This window comes from Scyliorhinus canicula, chromosome 8 (assembly GCF_902713615.1).
Source record: "Scyliorhinus canicula chromosome 8, sScyCan1.1, whole genome shotgun sequence".
NCBI lineage: Eukaryota > Metazoa > Chordata > Chondrichthyes > Carcharhiniformes > Scyliorhinidae > Scyliorhinus > Scyliorhinus canicula.
The window spans coordinates 122,487,250-122,501,829 of record NC_052153.1 but is presented as its reverse complement, the minus strand read 5'-3'; the positions used below and the strand labels follow the sequence as shown (position 1 = coordinate 122,501,829).

At 43.0% G+C, this 14,580-nt stretch overlaps 1 protein-coding gene across 6 annotated transcripts in view; it reads left to right on the top strand.

Annotated features, from left to right (window-relative positions):
* pam (peptidylglycine alpha-amidating monooxygenase) overlaps window positions 1-14,580 on the top strand; it is a 351,236-nt gene that overhangs the window by 196,228 nt on the left and 140,428 nt on the right. For all 6 annotated transcript variants that reach the window (XM_038805182.1, XM_038805179.1, XM_038805184.1 and 3 more), the window contains 2 exons: window positions 904-987; window positions 13,094-13,142. In XM_038805182.1, coding sequence (XP_038661110.1) covers window positions 904-987; window positions 13,094-13,142 — 133 coding nt within the window. The remainder of the gene's footprint in view (window positions 1-903; window positions 988-13,093; window positions 13,143-14,580) is intronic.

Sequence of the window (14,580 nt, the reverse complement as noted above, 5' to 3'; positions counted from 1 at the left end):
CAGAATTCTGTACTTCCTACTTAGGAATTCAGTTAATTAAATCTGCGCACCTTCCTTGGATTCTGTTACTGGACCTCCTGAATACTGATCAATATTTCTCTTTTGATTTCAGTTGGCAATGCAGAGCAATGTGCAAAACATACAAATATGATTTAGCTCAACCCAGCAGAACAAAGAATAATACAGCACAGGAACAGGCCCTTCGGCCCCCCAAGCCTGTACCGGTCATGAGACAAACTTTGGCCGAAACCCTCAGCACTTCCTAGTGCCGTATCCCTCTATACCCATCCTATCCATGTGTTTGTCAAGATGCCTTTTGAACGGCGTTAATGTACCTGCTTCCACAACCTCCCCTGGCAATGCATTCCAGGCACTCACCACCCTCTGTGTAAGAAAACCTGCGTCGCACATCTTCTCTAAACTTTGCCCGATGGACCTTAAATCTATGCCCCCTGGTGACTGACCCCTACACCCAGGGAAAGAGTACCTGCCCATCAATTCTATCCATGCCCCTCATAATCATGTAGAACTCTTATCAGGTCACCCTTCAACCTCCGTCGTTCTAATGAAAACAGTCCGAGTCTATTCAGCCTCTCCACATAGCTAACACCCTCCAGACCAGGCAACATCCTGGTAAACCTCCTCTGCACCCTCTCCAAAGGCTCCACATCCTTCTGGTAGTGTGACGACCAGAATTGTGCTCAATATTCCAAGTGCGGCCGTACCAAGGTTCTATACAATTGCAGCAGGACTTTCCAGCAGTTTTTATACTCGATGCCCTGTCCAATGAAGGCAAACATTCCGTATGCTCTCTTGAAAGTAGATATGCAATATAACTTTATCGTTCCCTCTTATCAGTAAACAGACTAAACAAATGTGTACTTTGTCTTTCTTAATTTCCAGATGTTGGATTTAGAGTTGGTGGAAACACAAATATTAACTACATTGTTCTTCAGGTTCATTACGGAGATGTCACTGCATTTAGAGGTAAGAAGTCCCAACAATAGAAAAAGAATTGTAAAAATTGCACTTGCAAATGAGTCTGACATACAATTGACATTTTATTATTTAAAATGAAAACTCAGGCGGCATGTTGGCACAGTGGTTAGCACTGCTGTGGACCTGCGTTCGATCCTGGCCCCAGGTCACTATCCGTGTGGAGTTTGCACATTCTCCCTTACGTGGGTCTCACCTCCACAATCCAAAGATGTGATGCTGGTTTAGCACAGTGGGCTGAACAGTTGGCTTGTAATGCAGAACAAGGCCAACAGCGCCTTCAATTTCTGTACCGGCCTCCCCGAACAGGTGCTGGAATGTGACGACGAAAGGCTTTTCACAGTAACTTAATTGAAGCCTACTTGTGACAAAAAGCGATTATTGTTATTATTATGGGCAGGGTAGGTGGATTGGCCATGCTAAATTGATTGCCCCTTAATTAATTATTTTTTAAATAGTTTAAAATTAAATGAAAATTCACTGTCTGACAATGTGTCTGTATTTCAGTACTCTTTCATTTATATTAAAAACAAAATATTTGATGGGAGATAAACAGATTACTAGGTACCGAAGGACATAAGAAAATAGGAGCAGCCCTTCAAATCTGCTCCAGCATTCAGTTCCATTATGAATGATCATCTGCTTCAACTTCACTTTATGCCCGCTTTCTATATCCCTCGATTCTCTCAGATTAAAAACCTATTCATCCCTGTCTTGAATACATTCATACTTCTGAGGTAGATTGTTCCAAATAGTCACAATCCTTATGAGTGCATACATTTTTCCTCAGTTCAGTCCTAAATGATTGATGTCCTACTCATGAGGCTGTGCCCTCGTATTCTAAAGTCCCTAGTCAGGGGAAACAACCTATCAGTATTTAACCTATCAAACCCCTTCAGAATCCTGCATGTTTCAATGAGATCACTTCTCATTATTACTAAACACGAGAGGGTATATTTTCATCTCCAAAGGGAATATTGTTATCATCGAACAATGGTCTGAGTCCAGGGGAAAATCTGGTGAACCTTCGTTGTACTATCAACATTTTGGGGGCTACCATTGAACCAAATCGGAACAGGACTAGCCATATAAATATTATAGATATTAGGGAAGATCAGAGGCTGGGAATTTTGTCGTGAGCAACTCGCTCCCTGACTTCCCATGGCATGTCCACCATCTACAAGGCACAAGTCAAGAATGTGATGGATGAGTGCAGCTCCAACAACACCTAAGTAGCTCAACACCATCCAGGACAAAGCAACCTGCTTGATTGGCACCCTTTCCATAATCATTCACTCTTTTCACCATTGATGAATAGTGGCAGCAGCTTTTACCCTGAATGAGATGCACCACAGGAACTGACCAAGGTTCCTTGGGTAACATTTTCTAAGCCTCACATTCACTACCATCTAGAAGGACAAGAGTAGCAGACACATAGGAACACCACCACTTGCAAGTTCCCCTCCAAGTCACGCACCATTCTGACTTGGAAATATATTGCTATTCCTTCACTGTCACTGGGTCAAAATCCTGGAACTCCCTCCCTAATATCACTGCATGTGTACTGATACCACAGGGACTGCAGCAGTTCAAGAAGATAGCTCACCACCACCTTCTGAGGGTCAATTAGGTAATTAAATGTTGGCCTAGCAGGCAATGCCCACATCCTATAAATGAATTAACTGCTTCAAAGGTGGTACAAAGGAAAGCTATGCACAGTACTCCAGGTGTGGTCACACCCAAAGCCCTGTATAATAATGGCAACGCTTAACATATTGTGCTCCAATGGGCAGCACGGTGGCACAGTGGTTAGCATTGTTGCCTACGGCGCTGAGGACCCGGGTTCGAATCCCGGCCCTGGGTCACTGTCCGTGTGGAATTTGCACGTTCTCCCCGTGCCTGCGTGGGTTTCACCCCCACAATCCAAAGATGTGCAGGTTAGGTGGATTGGCCACGCTGAATTGTCCCTTAATTGGAAAAAAATAATTGGATATGCTAAAAAAAAATTTTAAAAACATATTGTGCTCCTTTCCCCTTGCAGTGAAGGCAGACAGACCATTTGCCTACCTAACTGTTTGCTGTACTTGGATGCTAATTTTGTAGAAGTACAGCCAAGCCTCTGAATCTCAATATTGAAAAGTTTTGCACCTTTTTATATTTAAAAAAATATTCTGCCTTTCTATTCTTATTACCAAAGTGAATAACCTCACATTTCTCCACACTATGCTCCATTTGTCACTTTGTTGCCTACTCACTCAACCTGTCCAAACTATTTGCAACTTTTTTGGGTCCACTTTGCAGCTTCCACTTATCTTTGTATCATCAACAAACTTGCACACATTACTTTTGATTTCTTCATCAAAGTTTTTAAGAAAGATTGTACATTTTTGAGGCCTCGGCACTGATCCTTGCGGCACTCCGCAAGGTATATCTTGCCAACTTTAAAATGTCTCATTTAACCCTACTCTCTGTTTTCTGTCCTTTGGTCAATCCTTTAGCCATACCAATATATTACCCCCAACTCCGAGTCCTTGCATATTAACCTTTTTATTCCACCTTATCGAATGCATTTTGAAAATCCAAGTAGACTGCCATAGCTCACTGAGCTAAATCGTTGGCCTTTAAAGCAGACCAAGCAGGCCAGCAGCACGGTTCAATTCCCGTACCAGCCTCCCCGGACAGGCGCCGGAATGTGACGACTAGGGGCTTTTCACAGTAACTTCATTGAAGCCTACTCGTGACAATAAGCGATTTTCATTTCATTTCATTTATGGTTTGCCTTTATTTAGCCAACGGTTATACCCTCGTTTTCAACTTGTCAAAAACAATTTTATTTTCATAAATCATGTTGACTTTGTCTGATTATTCGATGACTTCTCTCAGCGGATTATTAAGATTTCCTTAATATAAATTTCAGCATTTTTCCAATGACTGTTACGCTAACTGGTTTATCGTTCCCTGTTTTCTCTTTTCCTCCAGTCTTGAATAGCGGAGTTCCATATTCTAACTTCCAATCTGATGGGACCATTCTAGAATCTAAACAATTTTGGAAAGTCAGAACCTGCGCATCCATTATTTCTGCAGCTTTCTCTTTTAGAATCGTTAGATGTAGGCCAATTAGATCCTGGGGGTTTGTTAGATTTTCATCCTTCAACTTAATCAAATAGATGTTGTTGAAATTAATTGCCTTATGTTCCTCATTCTTATTAGCCCCTTGGTTAATTTCTATTTCTGGTATGTAATTTGTGTCTTACACTATGAACACTATCAACATGTCCACCATGGCCTCAATCCCAAAATCGCCGGCCTCTGCTTCTAAAAGACCAAAGTTTACTTTCTGTCCTTTTTGTATTCTTGCAAAAGCCCGTATCATTTTCCTGGCTACTTTACTTTAATATTCAATTTATTCTCGTTTATCAACTTTTTGGTTGCCCTTTGCTAGTTACTAAAATACTGCCAACCCTTTTTGTAATATTACAGGCCTTGTCTGAGGAGTGGTGGTCCTCAGCTTAAATCACCACCAGTCAGCTCTTAAAGGGGAGAGCAGCCTATGGTCCTCTGGGACTTTGGAACAATTACATTATAAGCCTCTTCTTTTATCTAATACTATCCTTAACTTCACTAGTAAACCACGGATGACTTGTTGAGATTTTCCAATACACTCTGTTTTTATTTCAGATCTCCAGCATCGGTATTATTTTTTCTTTTATCTCAGACCAAGTTATTCATAGAATCCCGACAATCCAGAAGGAGGCCATTTGGCCCATCTTGACCGCACGACCCTCTGAAAGAGCGCCCTACACAGGCCCAATCCCCGCAATTCCACCTGGGGGCAATTTAACATAGCCAATCTACCTAACCTGCACATCTTTGGACTGTGGGGGGAAACCAGAACATCCGGAGGAAACCCACATAGACACGGGAAGAATGTGCAAACTCCACACAGACAGTCACCCCGATCAGAATCGAACCCGGGTCCCTGGAGCGGTGGGGTAGCAGTGCTAATTAAGCTTCCATTTTCTGATAAGTACCTGACTGGAGATCACTGGGGGTGTAAATCAAATGGGAATAGAAGGAAAGTCAAATTAATCTATAGAATCCATACAGTGCATTCAGTCCATCATATCTGCACTCTGAATGAGCACCCTACCTAGGTGCCCTACCCTACTCCCCGTCCCTATCCCACTCGCACCACCTAACCTGCACATCTTTGTACACTAAGGGAACGTTTAGCTTGGCTAATCCACCTATTGTGCCAAAACCACAGTGTGTCTTTAACCCGTATACGATGGACAAATGACCACAAATTGTTTGGTACAATAATATACTTTTATTCACAAACACAATTGTTAATATTAATTAATCACACACATGCAAGTTGAACTTTAAGACAATACAAACAAGAAATACCTTAACTTACCTTCCAGGTGACTGGCAAGTACCGGACAGATATGGCCTTATCTGAGATCTGTTGTCTGGCAGTGCTGGAAGTCAGTTGCTGGTCGTGTTTGTCCTTGGCTTTGGTCCTTCTGTAAATGGCGTGGATGATCTTCCTCTTGGCTGGCAAAAGGGTCACATTTGTTGTTGGCTGTCGAAAGTTGCAGTCGAGAGAGCGAGTGGTGGGCTGCGCAACACCTTTTATCACTGAGAGGTTTTGCACCCCTTTGGGCGGCCCCAGGTGAAAATCCATTGATCAGGGCTTGATCGATCATATCCAATTAAGATCCGTCACCTTGATGGCGGGGCAGGACCCGACCGGCCATATCCGTTGGTGTCCGCGGCACTTAAGCCTTTCCAAATAAGGAAACAGACGCCACCAAGTCTGCCACTTAATATCTATTTCCATTTCAAGCCCATTGTCCCGTGATGGCCTTTCAACGGCCTTTTTCCTGGGCTGTTAAAAACGTCTGAGCTGCGGCTTTTTGTGTATCTGTAAGCTGCAGCCTGTCTGTCCTGAACTTTGCCACTTTTCCCAGCAGCTTTTGTGGGACGCCATTTTAGGTGGCCACACAGCTAACCTGCACATCCTTGGACTGTGGGAGGAAACAGGAGCACCCGGAGGAAACCCACGCAGACACGGAGAGAGAGTGCAAACTCCACACAGTCACCCAGTGCTGGAATGCACCCACAGCCCTGGCGGAGACAACAGTGCTAACCACTGTGCCACCATGCTGCTCCTAACACCCTTATCACTTCTAACATTGCACAACCTTCTGGCCCAAAAATGTTCACCCTGCCTCACCCACCAACATTATTCATATTTCACTCACCTGCTGACAGTGCTCACCAGCCACCTCCCTTGCCCACCCAGACAATGTGATATTGTGAACAGGAGGGGGGGTGGAGTGTCAGGATGGAAGAGGTGAATGTTATCAAGTAGGGGGGGAAGGGAGTGTTTAGCATTGTCAGGAGGAGGTAAGCATTGTTGGGGTTTTGCTTGGTTGCTTGCTAATTTAGTTCAAGCTGCGTGCCCGAGCAGGCTTTACACCTATGAGCGTGTCTATATACGCTCAACAGTGAGGTGATCACTAGGTTGGAACCAAGAGCCGATACAAGTGTGTCAACCATAAAGATGTGCTGTTGAGTAATTTGGACATTCTGAATTCTCCCTCTGTGTACCCGAACAGGCGCCGGAATGTGGCGACTAGTGGCTTTTCACAGTGACTTCATTGCAGTATTAATGTAAGCCTACTTGTGACAATAAAGACTATTATTATTATGAAGGAGTATACATCTGTGCTGGCCCAGGGGAATAACTGATGCAACTCTCTGAGATTACTCATTTTTCAGAGGAGGTGGTCTGCTGCTCAGTTGCAGGTTCTGCAAGACCCTCATCTGGTGTCACTACTGTCCAGAAAATCGAAAAAATATAATGAGATCCTGAGATTATAAACTGTGATGTACCGACAGGTGTAGTGCTCTCCCATTCCAGTGAAAGTTAATCACCATGAATGTATGGCCCTTACTCTCCACACCTGGAACTCCAGGCTCTGTTTCTGAGACAGAATGACCTCCCCCAACTAATGGGGATAAGAGCTGAATGGCCCTGGTGGATCCCAACTGAGCATGAGTGAGATTGCTGATAGCTTGGCTAAAGGTTGCTTGATAGCATTGTTGACTAAACATTCTGTTACTTTGCTAATGATTGAGAGTAGATTGATGGAATTGATTGGCTGGGATTTGCCCTACTTGTTGTTGATCGTTGAATTTAGTCAGTCAAACATTCTAAACTGGCGCTGATATTCAATAGTGGGTTTTAAACAACTATTAAACACAGTGATAGGTCAGTTTAACATATGTTGTGATGCATGAGATGATGTCACATGCAATAGACAGAGGTAAGCATCCCCCACAACACCGGGATAAGAACTAAATTCTGTAGTCTTGCCACATCTAGTTGTGCATGGTGGTAGACAATTATACAACTAATATAGGAGGAGGCTGCACAAATATTCCCACCCTTAATGATGGCAGCACATCAGATGATGAGGCTGAAATATTTGCAACAATTTTCAGCCAGAAATTCTAAGAGAATGATCCATCTGGCCTCCCGATATCCATTCAGTCTTCAGCAAATTCACTCACTCCTTATATCAAGAAACGGCTGAAGGCATTAGATGCTGCAAAGGCTATGGGCCCTGACAACAGGCTGGCAGCAGTACTGAAGACTTCTGCTTGCTGCGCCTTTAGCCAAGCTGTTCCAGTTCAGCTACAACACTAGCTTCTACCCCGGCAATGCGGAAAATAATAAGCAGGACAAATCCAACCCCGCCAATTACCGTTCCATCATTCTACTCAATCATCAGCAAAGTGATGAAAAGTGTCATCAACAGTGCTAGCAAATGGCACTTATTCAATAAAATTTGCTCAAAGTTTGGTCTCTACCTGGACCACACAGCTCCTGATCTCATTATAGCTTAGTCCAAGCATGGAAAAAATATTTGAACATGAGGTGAGGTGAGAGTTACTGCCCTTGACATCAAGGCAGCATTTGACAGAGTAAGGCATCAGGGAGCCCTAGCTAAACTGTAGTTAATGGGAATTAGGGAAAAACTCTCCACTGGTTGAAGTCATATCTACCACAAAGGAAGATGGGTGTGGCTGTTGGAGGCCAATCATCACAGTTGACAAAAAATACTGCAAATGTTCCTCAAGATAATGTCCTAGGCCCAACCATCTTCAGCTGCTTTATCAATTACCTTCCTTCCATCATAAAGTTAGAAATGGAAATATTTGCTGTGGATTGCACAATGCTCAGTTTCAAAGAACAAAGAAAAGTACCCATGATGTGGAGATGGACATCTTGCCAAGGTCATCCCCACACCCCCACTACTGGCCTTCAAACAACCGCGCAACCTCAAACAAACCATTGTTTGCAGCAAATTACCCAGCCTTCAGAACAGCAACCACAACACCACAAAACCCTGCCAGGGTAATCTCTGCAAGACATGCCAGATCATCGACATGGACACCACCATTACACGTGGAAACACCACCCACCAGGTACGCGGCGCATACTCGTGCGACTCGACCAATGTAGTCTACCTCATACGCTGCAGGAAAGGATGTCCCGAAGCGTGGTACATTGGCGAGACCATGCAGACACTGCGACAACGAATAAACGGGCATCGTGCGACTATCAACAGGCAGGACTGTTCCCTTCCAGTTGGGGAACACTTCAGCAGTCAAGGACATTCAGCCTCTGATCTCCGGGTCAGCATTCTACAAGGAGGCCTTCAGGAGACGCGACAACGCAAAATTGCTGAGCAAAAACTTATAGCTAAGTTCCGCACGCATGAATGCGGACTCAACCGGGATCTGGGATTCATGTCGCATTACATTCGGCCCCCACCAACAAGCCTGGACTTGCAGAGGCCTACCGACTGAACTGGCTTGGGACAATTCACACCTCTTTAACCTGGAGTTACCTCTCTCTCTGCATCTTTGATGATTTGATTGCCTGCAGGTGCTCGCATTCCGGGGCATCTCTGACTGTGTCTATATAAACATTTCTGGAACAAGCTTTTTCATTCACCTGAAGAAGGAGCCGTGCTCCGAAAGCTCGTGTTTGAAACAAACCTGTTGGACTTTAACCTGGTGTTGTAAGACTTCTTACAAAGAAAACTACAGCATAGGAACAGGCCCTTCGGCCCTCCAAGCCCGTGCCGACCATGTTGCCCATCTAAACTAAAATCTTCTCCACTTCCTGGGTCCGTATTCCTCTATTCCCATCCTATTCATGTATTTGTCAAGATGCCCCTTAAAAGTCACTATCGTCCCTGCTTCCACCACCTACTCCGGCAGCGAATTCCAGGCACCCACTAACCTCTGTGTAAAAAAACTTGCCTCGTACATCTCCTCTAAACCTTGCCCCTCCAACCTTAAACCTATGCCCCCTAGTAACTGACCCCTCTACCCTGGGGAAAAGACTCTGAGTATCCACTCTATCTATGCCCCTCATAATTTTGTAGACCTCTATTAGGTCGCCCCTCAACCTCCGTCATTCCAATGAGAACAAAGCGAGTTTATTCAACCGCTCCTCATAGCTAATGCCCTTCATACCAGGCAACATCTTGGTAAATCTCTTCTGCACCCTCTCTAAAACCTCCACATCCTTCTGGCAGTGTGGCGACCAGAATTGAACACTATACTCCAAGTGTGGCCTAACTAAGGCTCTATACAGCTGCAAAATGACTTGCCAATTCTTATACCCAATGCTCCGTGGGTATACCCGTACCACATGATGTGGAGATGCCGGCGTTGGACTGGGTTGAGCACAGTAAGAAGTCTTACAACACCAGGTTAAAGTCCAACAGATTTGTTTGGAATCGCTATCTTTCGGAGCGCAGCTCCTTCATTAGGTCAGTGCATCTATTTCACCTGATGAAGGAACTGCGCTCCGAAAGCTATTGATTCCAAACAAACCTGTTGGACTTTAACCTGGTGTTGCAAGACTTCTTGCTATACCACATGGATTGCAATGGTCCAAGGCGGCAGTTCACCATCACCTTCTCAAGGCAATTGGGAATGGACATTAAATGTGGCCTAGGAAGTGATGCCCACATCCTGTGAAAGTATTTAAAAAAGAAACAAAGTATGTGAATAAGCTCAAAGGTTTTTGGAACGAGCACTGAAACTGATTCAAGTCACACATACCAAAGCTAATCTGACACAATCCAGCCATTGATATTTCTTCTCATGCTGAAAGATGGGGAAACCTCTGGCCTTTGGTAGAAAACTCTTGAAATCCACATGTCATTTTCTTGTGTCACAGCCATATGAAAATAAATGTGTGAAAATACAACATCCGTAAATAAGATATAGAACAAATATACTGCGAGACAACCCAATCGTCTACTTTATAAAACTTACTAATAGCATGTAACTGATTGAGAATTTAAGGAACTGAGCCTTGCAATGTGTGATCTGTGGGCTTTCATACTTAATGCACAGTGCAGTAGATTTTCCATTTTTATTCAGTAATTTAAGGACAGCTACATTTTTCAACATACTGTGATTATTTGCATACCAAAATGTTTGTAATTGTGAGTCTTTTTATTATTTTATTTTATGCTTTATTTTCCCTCTGTAGGGAGTTATGAAATATGATGACTTGTTTTATTTGCATCGTTAGCATTATTCGCACAGCCACCATGATCAATTTTTATAAACCAATTATTTGTCAATCCGTCCATCCATTGGTTCCTCCTTCCCTCCATCGTTCCTCCTGCCCCCCAAACACACACACACTTCAGTACTAATCAAGCTCCTTTGTCTTGTGGCTTTGAAAGGTCTGTTGTAATAAGTTGCCATCGTTGTATGAATTTGTAAATGCCAATTTCCAATTGACTTCACATTGTTACTTCGCATCAAAGAATGTTATAATCCAAAATTCAGTGGTTCCTTTCCACAGCTAGCTGATGGTGTTTGGCACCTCTCCAGACAAGTTTGTACAATGTACTGATTGGAGTATGTGAATTTCTGTCAATCGTATAAGGCAAAATTATTAAATAACTTCCTTTGTATTTTTGCATTGTAATATTGTCATGCTTTAACGATTTGCTTGAGGTCTTCCTGAAAGTTTCCAAGAATGATCCCTTAATTTATTTCAGATATTATGAGTCATTGGATATACTGACGTCGCAAAATGCAGCCCAAAACTATGATGCATTCAGCATTTTTGATATCTGCAATTTAATAATTGGGGCAGCACGGTAGCATGGTGGTTAGCATAAATGCTTCACAGCTCCAGGGTCCCAGGTTCGATTCCCGGCTGGGTCACTGTCTGTGCGGAGTCTGCACGTCCTCCCCGTGTGTGCGTGGGTTTCCTCCGGGTGCTCCGGTTTCCTCCCACAGTCCAAAGATGTGCGGGTTAGGTGGATTGGCCATGATAAATTTCCCGTAGTGTCCTAAAAAGTAAGGTTGGGGGGGGGGGGGGGGGGGGTTGTTGAGTTACGGGAATAGGGTGGATACGTGGGTTCGAGTAGGGTGATCATTGCTCGGCACAACATCGAGGGCCGAAGGGCCTGTTCTGTGCTGTACTGTTCTATGTTCTATGTAACTCCCCACATCAAATAAGATCAGTGGCGAAGTCTTGTAAAAGATAGCTTGGGAGCCTTCGGTGTGTGCGTGGGTTTCCTCCGGGTGCTCCGGTTTCCTCCCACAGTCCAAAGATGTGCGGGTTAGGTAAATTGGCCATGCTAAATTGCCCGTAGTGTCCTAAAAAGTAAGGTTAAGGGGGGGGGGTTGTTGGGTTACGGGTATAGGGTGGATACGTGGGTTTGAGTAGGGTGATCATTGCTCGGCACAACATCGAGGGCCGAAGGGCCTGTTCTGTGCTGTACTGTTCTATGTTCTATAACAGCTTTATATCACAAGGTTCATATGAACTATAGTGTCCTTTAATTTTAAGTTGTCTGTTTGGATTTAGTTGGTAATTTAATATTTGAATACTAATTTGTCAGTCTGATGTATTATTTACGTTGCTGATGCAAATAATGATTAACTTAATTGGCATAAATTTTAATGAATTGTTAATACTAGACTGAAAATTTCAATCTTAGTTCAGTCAAGAACAAGGCTGAAAGGAGTGAGAAATCAAAAGAGGATCAAGTTTATGCCAAATTTTGTTACTAACTAACAACGTCTTGAACAAGTTATTTTACCCATTAGAGATTTTATTAATTATACATCTGCATTGTATTGATCGTATTTGTTAAACTCTGTTTAATTCAGTTTAATTTTAAATGTTTATTAGTTGACATTTTCTGTAAAACTTCTGTTCTCTGTCATTGAAAGCGAGTTACATTCGGGAGAAGATACCGGCAACAAAGATTAGAAAAAGGGAAGATGGCACTCAGTAGAGCACGTACCTCTACCACATTCTGTTAACTGAACATTATTATAATTGCACAGCTCTTTCATGAGGCTTTTCCCTGCCTGGTTGGTGCTCTAATGTTAAAGCAGAGGAAAAAAAATGTATTATGAGCTTCTACCTCACAAGGGAGGCTTCAGTCCAATCAACGTCTGGCAACCTGCTCTGAAAATTCTGCTCGTATTTTGACAGCTGTGACATATTGCATCACGACAGTTGAGGCAATCCATAACATTCTAAAACAATCAACAATATTCCAACTAAAACAGCCTACAATGTTCTAAAAACAAGTCAGATCACCCTATCTCCCAATCTTAATTGATTCTTTGAAAAAATTCAGGACCTGGATCCCCATCTTGGCAAACAAATAATCAGTTCTTCCTTTCACTATACCCTATCCATGTACCAAGTTTGTTGAAATCTGTCCATTGATTTTTGAGATGTACTGTTTGCAGACAAAATAGACTAACAGGAACAAACAAATGATCTCCACCCACCATGAGTGATAGAGGTAATAGTCCACCTGGCAAAGCACTGTGAATAAGCTATTCGGCAATCAAAAATCTGTTCCAGCTTAGTGTGTAGTAGTTGCTGAAAGGTGATGCCTTGCTAAAAATAAGCCATGTTTACAGAAGATGCTTTGAAACTTGAGAAAAGCAGTGATACAGGATGCAAAAGTGAAATGTAATCCTTTTTAAGCTTCAAATGTATGTGTTCTTTCAGATAACCACAGAGATTGCTCTGGTGTAACACTACAGATGACGTTTCTTCAGTAAGTATCCTGATTTAAGCTATTTTAAAATGTTTAGGATATATTTATTTGGTGTCCCATTATATAATCATCAACAAAATACAGTATTATCTTCCACCTTCTCCGAACAAAATCAAATTGTTCCTCCAAGTCTGATTTTATGAATTCTCATTCTTCAAGAGCAAATTATCATTAGGGCGAGATATCCGTTCTTCCTCATCCACACATTCCATTTAGTGACATCATGTACTTCGATATACATCATGACAACAAAAGGACAATGGAGGGTAGTTCTGCGTGGAACCACAGGAAGTAGGTGAAATCCTTAATGAGTACTTTGTATCGGTATTCACCAGGATGGAAGGACATGACGGATGTTGATGTCATGGATAGGTGTGTGAACCTTCTTGAAAACGTTAATATATGAAAGGAGGAAATGGGCAGCACGATGGTGCAGTGGTTAGCACTGCTGCCTCATGGCGCCGAGGTCCCAGGTTCAATCCCACCTGTGGGTCACTGCTTGTGGAGTTTGCATATTCTCCCCGTGTTTGCTTAAGTTTCGTCCTTACACCTGAAAGATGTGCAATATAGATGGATTGGCCACGCTAAATTGCCCCTTAATTGGAAAAAATTAATTGGGGTCTCTAAATTAATAGAAAGAGATAAAATAAAAGGAGGAAGTGTTGAGTATCCTATATTGCATTAAGGTAGACGTGTCCCCGGGCCGGATGGATCTATCCCAGATTACTGCGAGAGGCAAGGGGAGAAATAGCTGGAGCCTTAACAAATGGAGGACTGGAGAATAGCCAATGTTATTCCCTTGTTTAAGAAAGGAAATTATAGGCCGGTGAGCCTAACATCAGTGGATTGGAAGCTGTTGGAAAAGATACTGAGGAACAGGATATGTGCTCATTTGGAGGAAAATGGACGATTTAGTGACAGGCAGCATGGTTTTGTACGGTGAAGGTCATGTCTCACCAACTTGATTGAGATTTTTGAAGAGGTGACAAAGAAAAATGATGAGGGAAGGGCTGTGGATGTAGTTTATGTGGTCATTACTAAAGCGTTTGACAAGGTCCCACAATGCAGACTGGTACAAAAACTAAAATCATATGGGATTCGGAGTGGGTTAGGTAAATGGATACAGAACAGGCTTGGTAATAGAATACATAAAGTAGCGGTGGAAGGGAGTTTTTCTGAATGGGAATCTGTAGCTAGTGGTTTTCCACAGTGATGGAACCTCTGTTGCTTGCAGTATATATAAATGATCTGGAGGAAAATGTGGGTGGTCTGATTAGTAAGTTTGGCAATGACACCAAGATTGGTGGAGTTGCTGATAGTGCCGAGGACTGTCAGAGGATACAACAGGATATATGGATATATTAGAGACTTGGGCACATGTTGTGTTGGGTACTCTGGATCTGTGGAGACTGCGTTTACCTAAGCAGTGACACAGACA